Consider the following 15,535-nt stretch of genomic DNA (forward strand, 5'->3'; position numbering starts at 1 on the left):
TGTTGGTCAAGAGCCTACCTACCTCTGCCTTAAAAATATTCAATGAAACTGCCTCCACCATTCTCCAGGGAAGAGAGCTCCAAAGACCCACAGCAATGTGGTTGACTCTTAACTGCCCTCTGAAATGGCCCAGCAAGCCATTCAGTTCAAGGGTAAGTAGGGATGGGCAACAAATGCTGGCCTTGGCAGTGACGCCCACATCCCATGAAAGAATAAATAAAGTGCAGGAAATTGTTAAAAGAAAATCAGTTTGACTAATTTATTAGAGTTCATTGAGGAAATATCAATCAACATGTATAAAGGGGAACCGGTAGATGTGATGTATTTGGATTTCCAAAAGGTATTTGATTAGGTGCTACCTAATTAAGGGATATGCCTAATCGTGCTGCTGATATGAGGTTGATTTCCTGGATTGATACTGATGGAGGAATGAGGGATGTTCTGGACCATAAGGTTATAGATCGTGGAGAGAATTGATTCGGCTGCTACCGGTAACAGCGCCTCATGGATGCCTAATTTTGGATTGCCGAGGTATGTCCTTAATCTGTCCCATTTAGCACAGCAGAAGCATCAGAGTGAATGTTGGAGGGTGTCCCGATTGCACAGCCAAGACAATGAGGTGGTTATGTCTGCATGTGAAGTGCTATAACCTGCAAGTCTACAGGCCAGGTGCTCAAAGTTTGGGGCTAGAATGAACAGCTAGATTTTTCAGCCAGAGCAGATGTGATGGGCTGAATGGCCTTTTTCTGTGCTGTAACTTTTCTGCAGGTCTATGGTTCTACGTATCAATCAACATGCATGAAGGGGAGGCACTGGGTATACTATATTTGGATTTGCAATCATGTTTGACTGATGCATTAGAGTTCTTTGAGGAAGTATCAATCAACATGAATAAAGGGGACAGGTAGGTGTGGTGTACTTGGATTTCCAAAATGCATTTGCCAAGGTACCATGTCAAAGGTTACTGTATAAAATAAGAGCTCATGGTGTAGGGGCTAATATATTAGCATGGATAGGGGATTGATTAGCCAAGTAGAAGCAGAGAGTACAGATAAATGGGTCATTTTCAGGTTAACAAACTGTAACTAATGGAGTGCCACAGGGATCAGTGCTGCCGTGCCAACTATTTGCCACCAGCTAAACCATGGCTGACGTAATTGAGCAGTTGGAAAATGTTTTCTTTATTTATTTATGGGATATGGGCATTGCTGGCTAGACCATCATTTATTGTCCATTCCTAATTGCCCTTGAGAAGGTGGTGGTCAGCTGCCTTCTTAAACCGCTGCAGTCCACGTGGTGTAGGTACACCCACAGTGCTGTTAGGGAGGGAGCTCCAGGATTTTGACCCAGCAACAGTGAAGGAACGGTGATATATTCCCAAGTCAGGATGGCGAGTGGCTTGGAGGGGAACTTCCAGGTGGTGTTTCCATCTATCTGCAGCCACTGTCCTTCTAGATGGTGGTGGTCATCGGTTTGGAAGGTGCTGTCGAAGGAGCTTTGGTGAGTTCGGCAATGGTAACGTTATTGAATGTCAAGGGGCGATGGTTAGATTCTTTATTAGAGACTGAAGGAAGTTACAGCGATAAGTAGAAGTGAGAGCCGTGGAGAGATGTGAACAGGTATCTCAGTCACTCACTGCAAACCCAATGCATTGTGATGCACGAGGTTTAGGAACGCAAGGAGTTGTGCTGTAATCGTTGCATCTCTGAAAACCAACCTCAGAATATTTTAACAGAAGTGAGAACAATGTTTGACAGGAATAGGAATATGGACCAGGGACAGAAATGAAAGGTGCAGCCAGTTGATCAAACCTGTCTCAATGCCTAAAAAACACCAACTGGCAGCACTATAACTGTGGGAGTTGATTAACCATTTAGCGAGGGGAAACCTTGGTTTTCTTATCCCCAGTAAGTTTCTTCATGGCCTCACCATCCCTGTAACCCCCTCCAGCCCAAAGATTCTCTGGGGGGTAACTCTTTCCTTCAACTCTGACCCCTTGTGTATCCCTATGTACTTTGCCCCACAATTGGTGACCATGTCTTCAGCCACCTCTATCCTAAACACAAATGCTCCTCTGAACCTCTCTTCCCCACCACCCCCTTTCTCCTGCATTAAGATACTCCTCAGAACAAGTGACCAAAAACTTGGTCAAATACCTCAGTGTGGTGCTGCAAAGCACCTTAGGATATTTCACTGGTAAGAGTGCTACATGGAACAGAACATGGAGACAAGGGACTTCAGGGCTTCAGATCAGTGCTGGGACCACTGCTGTTCACAAATTGGATTTTGAAATAATAAAAGAAAACTTCTAAATTTGCAGATGGCACCAAATTGGGGGGGGGAAGAGCTTGTCAATACTGAGGAGGATGTGAAACTTACAGAATGGGCAAATGAAATTCATAGTTAAGCATGGGATAGTACATTCTTGTAGGAAGAATTGGGAGATCAGTTACTTGGAAGGGACAAGGCTAGGTTGGGGTGTGGGCTGGTGGGCAGGTAGAGGGGAAGCACAGGTTCAGTACAAAATCAAAACTATTCCACCAAGGCCATAAAAAGATAAACAAAGCACTAGGTTCCTCCCCCCCCACCCCTCACAGAATTTGAATTGAAATTAGGAAAATTACACTAAAACTACAGTAAATCTTTGGAATACCAAAAAACTGTGCAGAAAGTAGGGGGTGGGGGGGGGGTGGCGGAGAGGAGAGTGGGGCACGGTGGCAGAAGGAAAAAGGAAAGCTTTGGGAAATAAGGAACTGGTCTTGTATACCTCAAAAATGGAACTCCAGTACAGTACCTGTACCGCTCGTTTCCAAGTTTGAGGTTTCTCCCCCCGCCTCCCCCTTCTCGGGGAGGGACACTGGAGATGGTGAAGGGAAGACTTAAAGCTAATCAAATGTGTGGGTATATACACACATCAGGAAAGGAACAACAGGCTGTGTCTCTTTTCCTCTTGGAATAAAGGCCAAGGTATGGCCTAAGATGTCATTAAAATTGTGAAAGGTTTTGCTTTAGTGGATACAGAGAAAATGTTTCCTCCTGTGGGAGAGATATTTAATGGCCTCTAGTTTTGCTACAAGTTAGTCACTAAGAATTTAGGAGAAACTTCTTTACCCAGATGGTGATGAGAACGTGGAACTCACTACCAGAGAAACTAAACAAGCTTATGAGGTAGAAGGGAATGGAGGGTGACAAAGATAGAGTGAGATGAGGAAAGATGAGAGGGACCTCAAATGGAACAAAAAAAAACGCATGACTGGTTGGACCAAAATGTTTTTCTATGCCATGTATCCCATATAACCCTATGTAAATGGACATTTATGTAGAACTGTTAGCTCTTGTAGATGCCAACATGAGCTAGTTGGGCTGAATGGCCTGTTGCCATGTTGTGACTTCAATGCATGGATTTCCTCATTGGCAGTCACCTCTATGACTCAGGATTTGACTACAATGCTTTTGGCAACTATAATGGTGGGAAAGAATTGTATGCTTGATTTATCTCAATATCTGGTTTCAATAACACTACTGGAGGCAAAAGGACAATAGAAAAGTCAATCTGTGCACATGGCTCCCACTAAATAGGAGGTGAATTTGTTGGAAGGCATCTATCCACCCACAAAATGCCCTCTGGGAGTTAAATTGAGCTGCAGTGGGCAGGTACTGACTCATTGGAGGCTGTGAGCAACTGTGCCTAGGTGAGTGAACATTGAGTGGCGAATGTATAGAGAATCCTGGTGTAATCCAATGCATTCCCAGTGCACACCACATGGAAAACACCAACAGGGAAAACACTTGTTAGATTGTATTTAGTATCTTGCCTTTGTCCGGCCAATGCACAACAGGAAAGATGGAATGACTCGAGGCTGCAGTGTTGAATTAAACAAATGATACTGGAGTTTACAGAGCACAAAGTTGCTTAGACAGGTTACATAAGTTAGGCTTGCCATTCGTAATGTTCCTTTGATTATACTGAAGCACCTCAAGAGTGCAACAATCGACATGGAAATCTTGAATATCATTGCACTTTGAAATGTTCTGTAATGTTCAGATATTTTATGAATAAAGTGTATTTTTGAAAAATAGCTCTTTAATTGGGTGAACAGAGAAACTGGCCCCTCCAACAGAAAAATCCAGAGGAGGGGATGTCATCTTTAAATGGAGCAAGGTCATTTAGGGAGATTGAAGGAAGAATATGTCACTTGAAAGGGTAGTGAAAATTTGAACTACCTCTAAAGCTGTTGAGGCTGATGTTCAATTTAATATCCCTCAGTATTCAAATGTTTATGGAGCTAAGGTACAACAGTTCCTCCACATTCAGTAAATTTCACATGTCCAATTGTAGAGACAGGACCCAAAAAAGAAACTTCTATTTGAGAGAATTGCTTCCAACACAAGTAATATACAGGAAGGGCAGTTGCAAGTGGACAAAAATAATTTATTGCTAAAGCAAACCTTAATTATTTCAAATTTACAGATGGGTGAACAAAGGTTTGCCTTACAGTTGGAGTTCAGAATTCCTCCTCATCTTCATCAAGATCAGCTGCACTATCTGTACCAACCTCCTCGTAATCTTTCTCCAAGGCTGCCATGTCTTCACGGGCCTCTGAGAACTCCCCTTCCTCCATCCCCTCACCCACGTACCAATGCACAAAGGCGCGCTTGGCATACATCAGATCAAACTTGTGATCGAGGCGAGCCCAGGCTTCAGCGATGGCCGTTGTGTTGCTCAGCATACACACAGCACGCTGCACCTTGGCCAGATCCCCACTAGGCACCACAGTGGGAGGCTGGTAGTTGATGCCAACTTTGAAACCAGTTGGACACCAGTCAACAAACTGGATGGAACGCCTGGCCTTGATGGTGGCAATGGCAGCGTTGACATCTTTTGGCACCACGTCACCCCGATAGAGTAAGCAGCAAGCCATGTACTTGCCATGGCGAGGGTCACACTTGACCATCTGGTTGCCTGGCTCAAAGCAGGAATTTGTGATCTCAGCCACAGACAGTTGCTCATGGTAAGCTCTCTCAGCCGAGATCACTGGAGAGTAAGTCACCAGAGGGAAATGGATACGAGGATAGGGCACCAAGTTAGTTTGGAATTCTGTCAGGTCGACATTCAGTGCTCCATCAAAGCGGAGAGACGCTGTGATTGACGACACAATTTGGCCAATCAGCCTGTTCAGGTTGATGTAGCCTGGATGTTCCACGCCCAAATTCTTTTGGCAGATGTCGTAGATGGCTTCGTTGTCTACCATAAAGGAACAATCGGTGTGCTCGAGAGTGGTGTGAGTGGTCAGAATGGAATTGTAGGGTTCAACCACAGCTGTGGAGATCCTTGGAGCCGGATAGACGGAAAACTCCAGCTTGGACTTCTTGCCGTAGTCGACAGAGAGACGTTCCATCAGGAGAGAGGTGAATCCAGAACCAGTGCCACCTCCAAAACTATGGAAGACCAGGAAACCTTGAAGACCTGTGCACTGGTCAGTCTGAGAAGATGAAAGTCATGGTTACTTTCAAACATAAAAACACTGTCTCCATTATCTGGGGGAATTTTTCCTCCCCCCCCCCCCACCCAGCCAAAGTGTGTGGGTTCATCCTGGGGTTGCTCTGATCTTATCCAAGGATGCATTACTCATAATAGATCCTTGAATTCAAATCAGGAAGGCCACAGGGACAGATTAGCACACATGTCTAGTGGAGGCTTATGGGAGAGAGAGAGGGGTTTCCATGCCTAGGCATTACCCTTACCCCTGACCCAAGGAGTGAGAGGAGGAGAACCTCTTCAATCAGAGGATGGTGAACCTATGAAATCCTGTGCCACAGAAGGCTGGAAGCCAAGTCACTGAATATATTCAAGGAGGAAATAGATAGATTCCTGGGCTTTAAAGTGCCAAGGGGCGTGAGGAGAGAGCAGGAGTACAGTGTTGAAATGGAGGAGCAGCCATGATCGTATTGAATGATGGAGCAGGCTTGAAGGGCCAAGTGACCTACTCTTGCCCCTATTTTCTACGTTTCTATATGTTCCCGAATGAAAGTCAGTTCTAATACCAGTGGAGAGGGCCAACAGAATGAGGCCATTCATTCCGTGCACCTGCACCAGTGAGGAGGCCCAAATCAGCAGGAATCAAATTTGGGGCCTGCCTGGAATTTATTGTCCTAGTGGATGCTTGAGCTTTGTAACCTCAAAACTGCTGCTTAGAAAAACATCAAAGCTTTTACTGCAGTAGCCAGGGTGGGATTGGAGAAACTGCTCTGGATGCAACTTGCGTGTTGAAAAGCTAGACTGTGTGGAGTTGGACTTTAAAATGGTTATGATCAATGAAATGCAGATGTTAAAATGCACATCTGTCCCACCACCATGCATTTATATAGTACCTTTTAATCTGGTAAAATCCCAGATGGCAAAGTGTTGCACCAAATTATACGGGGTATAGGACTGGTGACAAACATTCGAAGAAAAAGAGGCATGTTTCTAAAGAAGGGACTAGGTGGAGAGAGAGGGAGGGGCAATGAGGTTAGGGAGGGAATTCTAGAGCTTAGGGTCTAGGCAGCTGAAAGTACATCCACCTATGGTGGCCTGATTTAAAAAAAGAACAGGTGTGCACAAGAGGCCAGAACTGGAGGAGCATAGAGATCAGAGGTTGGAGGACTGGAAAGACCAGAGGGTTTTGAACACAAGTGAAAGGGACATTTTCAGTGACCTTATTGCATAATAGCTTGGCACATTAACCCACTGGGCAGAAAGTGAAAATGTCAGATTACTGCACCTCACTTAGATTAGATACTTAATACCCACTCATTTCTCAATGCAAGGTTCTCAAGCACATTAGCCATACCAGTTTACGAATTCTGTCCAAGACCGAGTCGATCAGCTCCTTGCCGATGGTGTAGTGCCCACGGGCATAGTTGTTGGCAGCATCTTCCTTCCCGGTGATGAGCTGCTCAGGGTGGAATAGCTGCCGATAGGTACCTGTACGGATCTCACCTGTAAAAGAATCATAGTCTAGCAGCACCGTTGCATTGTAAAATGCATAAAAGTTTTGCATTGACTGAAGGGAACATCCACACGGATACAGAAGTCTATGTTCATTATCACAAACTGCAATAGTCAACATCTAGTCTTTAAATGGAAAAGAAATAGGAGCAGGAGTAGACCATTCAGTCCATCAAACCTGCTCCACCATTTAATAGGATCATGGCTGATCCTGGGCTTTAACTGTACTTTCCCACCCCACTCCCCATACCTCAATTCCCTCAGACACCAAAAATCTGTCTATTCCAGACTTAAATGTATTCAATGATTTTGGATACTCAACCCCCTGGGGCCAAATCTCAATGTGCCACAGGAACAGGACGCCATTCAGCCCATCATACCATTCAATTAGAAAACAGCTGATCGGAACTCCATTTACCTACCTGCTTATACACCCCTTAATATTCTTAACTCAATATCTAGCACTCAGTTTGGAAATGTTTTTTATTTTTATTTTTTTATTAACCCTTAACCTCAACAGGTTTGAGGAACGGCTGAAGATTTCCATTATCTTTAGTGTAAAAACTTCCCCAATGCTGCCAAACCAGTTCAACTAAATTTAAAGGTTCTGGGCTACTCCAGAGACAATACGTTTATCTATTGCATCAATTCACTCAATCATCTTAAAGATCTCAATTAACTGGCCTGTCAAGAATAGAAGCCTAGTCTGTGATATGACTTCAATAATTTAATCCTTTTCACTCCCAAAACCTATCCCTCCAAACACCAATATCTCCTTCATATGGGTTGGTAGAGATAGATACAATAATTAGGAATTTTGTTTACTCTCTGGAATGGTTGGGATTCACCATTTTTTAGAACCCATCTAGAAAAAGGCAAGAAGGACATTTAACACTAGGAATCTGTTTGAAGGCAGAAACAATATTTTTATTCATTCATAGGGTGTGGGCATCACTGGCTAGGCCAGCATTAGTTGCCCATCACTAATTGCCCAAGATGGTGAGCGGCCTTCTTGAACCACTGCAGTCCATGTGGTGTAGGTACACCCACAGTGCTGTTACGGAGGGAATTCTAGGATTTTGACCCAGCGACAGTGAAGGAACAGCGATATATTTCCAAGTCAGGAGGGTGAGTGACTTGGAGGGGAGCTTGCAGGTGGTGGTGTTCCCATCTATCTGCTGCCCTTGTCCTTCTAGATGGTGGCGGTTGTGGGTTTGGAAGGTGCTGTCAAAAGGAGGCTCGGTGAGTTCAGGGGCAAGGCTATTACAGTATGCCTTAAGAAAGTAGTTTCTATGAAAAATAATAATTTTGAGTGCCACAATTACCAATCACAGTTGGTTCCAAGTCCACAAAGATTGCTCTGGGTACATGTTTCCCAGTTCCTGTCTCACAGAAGAAGGTGTCAAAGGAGTCGTCTACCTCTTCAATACTTCTGTTGTCAGGTCTCTGCCCATCAGGCTGGATACCGTGTTCTAAACAGTACAGCTCCCAGCAGGCATTGCCCATCTGGACACCAGCCTGGCCAACATGGATGGAGATACATTCACGCTGCAAGAGAAGTGAACAATTAGAAGTGCATTCAAGGAATGAGCAAATGCATACATCAATTTTATTGCATTGAATTTGCAGCACAATTAGACCAATTAAGGCCCTACGTGAGCCTCCTCCCACCACTCATCAACATATCCTTTTCCTCCATCATGTACCTAGCTTCCCTCAACTGCATTGCTACCATTTGCCTCAACTCCATGGTAGTGAATTTCACATTCTCACCACTCTGGCTAAGAGAAAAAACAAGTGTTCCTCCTGGATTTTGATTGGCCCCTAGTTTGTTTCCAATTTGAGACCCTTCTCTACATCTAAAAGCTCACCTTCCATTCCCTTGTCTTCAGAGCCCAAAGCTGCTCAAACCTTCAATAGGTTTAAGAGTTTTGATGGAGCAAGGAGAAATGATCATCTCTTCTAAGTGGGTTAGGAAGCAGCATTCAGATTTAAAATCATTGACAAAGAACTGAAAGGAATGGGGGATTTTAGATTTTATATGATGGGAAGGATGGTGGAATTTAATTCCACAAGGCACCATTTCAAAAGGCAATTGGACATGTGCCCAAAGGGGATCAACTGGAGGTTTAAAGAGGAAGGCTTGGATTTATAAAACCCCTTTCACAACATCAGGACATCCAAGTGCTTTACAGCCAAAGTAGTACTTCAGAAGTGTAGTCACACAAAATTGGCTGCCACATGTCAGTAACAGCAGTGATAAATTTTTATAATGTTCATTAGCAATAAATATTGGCCAGGACACCAAGAAAGCCACCTGCCCTTCAAAGAGAAGGTGAGTTTACTTCCACCTGAGGGTAGAAAGCACCTCAGTTTAACACCTCATCCAAAAGCACCTCCAAACACGGAGGGAATGCTGCACTACACAAGTGTCAGCCTAGATTTGTGCTCAAATCTTGAAGTGGGGCTTGAATGTTTGACTCAAGACAGCCTCAGAGTCAATGGCTATTTCGATAAGATATTCAATGGCATTACTATACAGTGGTTACAAGAGCGGGTCAGAGGTTAGGAATCCTGCGGCAAGTAACTCACCAAAGCCTGTCCACCATCTAAGGCACAAGTCAAGGGTTTGATGTAATACTCCCCACTTGCCTGGATGAGTGCAGCTCCAACACCACAAGTAGGTTGACACCATCCAGGATATTGCAGCCCACTTGGTTGGCACCCCATCCACCACTGATAGTAGCAGCAGTGTACCATCTACAAGATGCACTGCAGGAATTCACCAAGGCTCCCTAGACAGCATCTTCCAAACCCATGGCCACTACCATCTAGAAGGACAAGGGCAGCCGATACATGGGAACACCACCACCTGCAAGTTCCCCTCCAAGCCACTCACCATCCCAACTTGGTAACGTACCATCATTCCTTCACTGTCGCTGGGTCAAAATCCTGGAACTCCCTCCCTAACAGCACTGTGGGTGTACCTACACCACATGGACTGCAGCGGTTCAAGATGGCAGCTCACCACCACCTTCTCAAGGGCAACTAGGGATGGGCAATAAATGCTGGCCCAGCCAGCGATGCCCACATCCTACAAATAAATTTAAAGAACTGTTTGTGCTGCAACACCAGGGCCTGCACATGTAGCGGCTGAGGTGACAGTGCACATTAACAACAAGTTGGATTGACAGATTAATAATGCTGTACAGTCCTTAACCAATTGCAAGTTCCTGTATCCGTTTCACCCGTCATTTATCAAATATTACCCTGTAAAAACATGCTTCTGATCTAGTGAAAGACACTGGATCAGGAAATTTCAGTAAACAGGATTCCAACAAACTCAGACTGGAGAACTGATTTTATTTAGAAATATTACACTTATTCTCATGTAGGGTTCAAAACTGGACTATTTTCTCCCCCCCACCGCCTAGGGCATTGCCATCATTAATGGAACTATGTGGCATTCTTTACACAGACCTCAGTGGTTGGTGGGGGGTATAGTACAAATAAACTGGAGTTTATTTTCATGGTCTGATTTGTTATGATTGTGGCAAGTTAATTGGTGGTCTGTGTTGCCAGGGCACTGGGATGAGCAGGGGGTGGGGGGAGGAAGAGAGGAGAGAAGAGAATTAAAAAAAGGAAGTTGATCCCTCTATAGATGGAGCCATTTCTCGACATTATTACCATTGGAGAGCTTTAAAAATATCCATTACCAATCACAACAACACCAAACAAACACTCATCCAATGTGATGTAAATGGACAGCTTTACATAACCGGATTGGATGTAGAAAAATTCCACCCTGTCACCGGGGTCAGTAACAGTTATACGTACGCTGGCAGCCAGTGTGGATTGACATGCCCGCAAACAACCATTCCAGCTACACTTACTGTCAGTGACCACGGGATTAAAAAATTAGACTTAAAACTTGGTCAGCCATTTTACACTTGTGACAGGCTCAAAAACCTTCATCTGCACTGTTAAGATTTCACGAAAATCGAGTTTTTAAAGAGTCTAACACTCAATGGTGTGCTGATTGTAGTAGACAAGATGCTGGTTTGGGATCACTTAAACCTGCCTGAGTTTGAAAGAAAAATCACTTCAATATGTTGCAATCAGCTCTTAGAGATTAAGTCAGGCCAAGGCCACAGATGGTGTCAATGCCACTTAATTTAGATGCAGTGACAAACTCCATTTAGATTATACAAGAAACTACATTTATTTTTTCTAGATGAAAGTTACTACAACCAACAATACTAAGTCACAACATTAGTTTCCAGTTGCATTTTACAACATGGAAAATTACCCCTCGATTCTTTAGCACCCAGAGATGGACTTGCAGCAATTAGATTAGAGAAGTCAATGGGGGTGGGGCACTGAGGCACAGGTTTAATTCCCAATGCACCGAATGGTTTTAACCAGTGACTCCAGGACAGGGGCCCATAGGAGCTGTCAGTGGTGATTCTCAGCCCCAGGAACAGTCAAACCAGCCCCTTATTGTCCCCTCAAGAGTTTACTTTTGAACACATTTCCATTTCAGAGATTTAAATAAATTCATATTTGCCTCCCTGCTTTTTTCCCCCCATTAAACCCCGAATACACTGTTCCCCGAACAGTATCTCCCCTACAAAGGATCTATCCCCTCTAACCATGGGAGATTCCAGCAATGTGAAAAATTGCCCAGGTATGTGCTGTACACAAAAAACAGGCCAAATCCAACCCAGCCAATTACCACCCCATCAGTCTACTCTCGATCATCAGTAAAGCAATGGAAGGGATCATCAACAGCGGCACTTGCTTAGCAATAACCTGCTCACTGACACCCAGTTTGGGTTCCACCAGAGCCACTCAGCTTCTGACATCATTACAGCCTCAATGCAAACATGGACAAAAGAGCTGAACTCCAGAGGTGAGGAGAGTGACTATCCTTGACATCAGCATTTGACTAAGTGTGACAACAACAAGCCCTAGCAAAACTGGAGTCAACGGGAATCAGTGGGAATCTCTCTGCTGGTTGGATTGATACCTAGCGCAAAGGAAGATGGATGTGGTGGTTGGAGGTCAGTCTTCTCAGCTCCAGGAGATCACCGCAGGAGTTCCTCAGGGTCGTGTCCTCAGCCCAACCATTTGCAGTTGCTTCATCAATGACCTCCCTTCCATTATGAAGCCAGAAATGGGGATGTTCATTGATGATTGCACAACGTTCAGCACAATTCACGATTCCACAGATAATGAGGCAGTCAATCCAGCAAGACCTGGACAATATCCAGGCTTGGACTGGCAAGTAACATTCACGCCACACAAGTGCCAGGCAATGACCATCTAACCATCACTCCTTGACATTCAGTGGCATTACCATCACTGAATCCCCCACTGTCAACATCCTGGTGGCTGCCATTGACCAGAAACGGAGCTAGACTAGCCATATTAATGCTGTGGTTACAAGAGCAGATCAGAGGCTCAGAATCCTGCATCAAGTAACTCACCTCCTGACTCCCCAAAGCCTGTCCACCATCTACAAGACACAAGTCAGGAGTGTGATGGAATGGTCTGCACACCTGGATGAGTACGGCTCCAGCAACACTCAAGAAGCTTGACCTGCCAGGACAAAGCAGCCTGCTTGATGGTTTGTGGGTGGGGTACCATTCATTCCCTTCACCACCAACACACAGTGGCAGCGATGTGTACCAACTACCAGGTGCACTGCAGAAACTCACCAAGGCTCCTTCCAAACCCACAACCACTACCACCTAGAAGGACAAGGTCAGCAGATGCATAGGAACACCACCACCTGGAAGTTCCCCTCCAAGTCACTCACCGTCCTGACTTGGAAATATATCACCGTTCCTTCACTGTCACTGGGTCAAAATCCTGGAATTCCCTCCCTAACAGCACTGTGTGTGTAGCTACACCACATGGACTGCAGCGGTTCAAGAAGGCAGCTCACCACCACCTTTTCAAGGGCAACTAGGGATGGGCAATAAATGCTGGTCCAGCCAGTGACACCCATGTCGCATAAATGAATTTTAAAAAGTTAAGCTCAGAATCACCACAGAACACTGACTCCAAGCAACATCTTTAGATGAAAAGAAAATTAAAAAGCTTTGAGTCAAACTGGTCATTTTCAGCTCACTCACCATTTTAAATGCCTGTTTTTCCTGCTCTCTAAGCTGGTTAATGTTGAAGAGACTGTAAAAAGGACCAAACACTTCAAACCAAAAACAAACCCAGAAAGAATCAGTAGCAACCAGCAAGCTCTGTAACCTATTTATGCAGCTGATCACAGCACATGATGGGGTTGGTCACAATAAATTATTGTAATTAATGGAATCATTGTCCTAATAAAATGATCTAGTCAGAAAACACCATCTCCCAACACCCCCAAAAAACACACACAACTGGATATACAATAAAATGTACATTGCGCATACATTTTTAAAGAATATATTTAAAGGGGCCATCACTTGATGAGTAAGTGAGGATCTATTTAAAGGGGCTACTCTTCAAATTCTTGCTGCACTTCAGTACTAGGGTCCAGGTCTTTAGACACTTGGCACGTGGCCCAAGCATCTGATCACCTGTCCAAATATCTCCTAATGTGGCTCAATCTCAGATTTGCTTTGATAATCATTCCTTAGATGCTCTCCAGGACTTTTTTAACTACATTAAAGGCGCTACATAAATGCAAGTTGTTGTTGAGATGGGGTCTGTTTCATCAACAGTCAAGGTTAATCCAACGGGGTAACTAAGGCCCAACTTTCCTGTGCACTTAGTTGTGTATTTTTTGGGGTGGGGGGGAGGAAAGTATCAAGTTCTCTCAAAAGTGGGGAGAGAGCTGGTGTGGGGCAGTGTGCAGGTTGATGATTAGGAAACCCCAAAGAACCCGTGTCCCTCAGGTCTTTATGAATTTAATGGCAAGGCCTGATTGGCAACTTTGGAATCCATTTTCCAGCCGCTATCAGTCATATTGAGAAGCTAGATGATAGCTGGGCAGGTAGGACAGTGGCTCCAAGCTGCAGCTGAGGATAGGAGAGGAGGGAAGGAGAGATCTCGGAGGGAGAGGACAGTGGAGAGCATTGAGGGAGAGGCCAGCGATGTTGGGTGAGGAGGAGAGAAGGTTGCAAGGCGGGTGGTGAGGGGGTGGGTGGTGCAGGGGGTCGGATAGGTCTGGAGAAAGAAAAGCTCGCAGGATCCTGGAGAGACCAGCGAGGCAAAGGGGAAGACGGTGGTGCCCTGAGGAGGTCACAGGGATGCAGAAGATCACAGGCTTTGGGGAGAGCATTGGATCGAGGTGGGAGAGAAGAGGACGGTCCAAACACTGAGAAAGTTAACAAGGGCGCTTGATGAGCCTGAGGGGAGCAACCCTGCTCTTTTTGGCCCACAAGCAGTGCTGGAAAAGCACTTACCTCATCCACCCAGCAGATCTAGACTCCCTTTAGCTGCTGGGATATTTGGTGAGACACAGCCAGCCGGAAAAGAAAAAAAAATCTGAAGCATGCAGCCTCATTAAAATATTCAAATGCGTGGATCATCTCCTCAGAGAAGGTTGGTACTCCACACAGATGCCACCTCCTTTCTGCCCCCATTAGGCTTCAAAGACACTCTGAAACTCCCCTTAAAGCGCAGCAGCATTGAGATTAATGATTGGGAGGAGCTTGCTACCAATCGTTCAAAACGGTGACAACTTGTCCATCAAGTTGCATCACACTTTGAGTCCCAACGTCTTAACGATGAGGCAGATCAGCGGCAGAGAAGGAAAGAAAAGGAAGCAAACCCTGCACTCCTGATCGCGCTACCTCATGGGGTGTCCTGTCCCAGGTGCCCAAAGACCTGCAGGTGGAGAAATGGCCTGCCCAGTCACATGATGACCCATGGCACACACCGCGACCCTGGGTAGACATCATCCTTGGATCGAGAGGCAGCCACTCTGCTGCCACTGCCAATAATCCCCATTAAAACCAGAAGCGGGCATGTCGAGGCAGGTTGGGTTCGAGTTTGAGATTTTTTTCCATTAATTCCAACTCAACCCTAATCCATGGGATAAAATTTTCCCCAAAGAGTCTCTCCCTTTTTACTTGGCCATGGGAAGGTAGTGTACCTGGAGAGTAGACCAATGAGAGTGTGGGTGTAGGGCCGTTGAAGGTGGGAGGTCATGCGAGGAAAACTCTAGGTATGCACCCCACCAGAATTGATAACCTACAGAGGATCGACACAGAGAGTGTAACTATCACATCAGTGCGGACATGAAACTATGACAATTTTAAAACAAAACTCTATTCCTTTTAAAATGGACCCTGGTGGACTGTAAGATGGCTGCCAAGGGGGCCACCTGACTTTTGCAACATCAACAGTTCATCAAGCTTTCTGGGAAGTTCCAAATTGGATTATAACGGACAGAGGTCTCCCTTGAGATCTGAAACTGCACTTATCTATGGAATTTCGCACCTGTTATTGTCAAGGCTTACTCCAAAATATAGGGACAACCCAGACTCTCTGACCCCTATGACAAAGGTGGGCTATTGAGACTGCCTATCCACAATG

At 45.1% G+C, this 15,535-nt stretch overlaps 2 protein-coding genes across 3 annotated transcripts in view; one reads left to right on the forward strand and one right to left on the reverse strand.

The window, feature by feature from the left end:
• LOC144686882 (tubulin alpha-1D chain) overlaps positions 1 to 15,535 on the forward strand; it is a 917,839-nt gene that overhangs the window by 855,019 nt on the left and 47,285 nt on the right. The gene's annotated exons all lie outside the window — the stretch shown is intronic.
• On the reverse strand, positions 4,460 to 13,151 carry LOC144686883 (tubulin alpha-4A chain-like). The gene is made up of 4 exons (XM_078552697.1): positions 13,132 to 13,151; positions 8,317 to 8,539; positions 6,834 to 6,982; positions 4,460 to 5,483 (listed from the first exon to the last, which is right to left on the reverse strand). Exons 1-4 carry the CDS (start codon positions 13,132 to 13,134, stop codon positions 4,506 to 4,508), a joined length of 1,353 nt encoding a protein of 450 aa, XP_078408823.1. The 5' UTR covers positions 13,135 to 13,151; the 3' UTR covers positions 4,460 to 4,505.

Source organism: Cetorhinus maximus, chromosome 11 (assembly GCF_964194155.1).
Source record: "Cetorhinus maximus chromosome 11, sCetMax3.hap1.1, whole genome shotgun sequence".
NCBI classification, from domain to species: domain Eukaryota; kingdom Metazoa; phylum Chordata; class Chondrichthyes; order Lamniformes; family Cetorhinidae; genus Cetorhinus; species Cetorhinus maximus.

What these genes read in the sequence shown, in the direction of transcription:
- LOC144686883 (XM_078552697.1), bottom strand. An exon ending in CTTGGAACCAACTGTGATTG is followed by an intron (nt 6,983 to 8,316) that starts GTAATTGTGGCA and finishes ATTCTTTTACAG; the next exon opens with GTGAGATCCGTACAGGTACC. An exon ending in TGGACAGAATTCGTAAACTG is followed by an intron (nt 5,484 to 6,833) that starts GTATGGCTAATG and finishes TCATCTTCTCAG; the next exon opens with ACTGACCAGTGCACAGGTCT.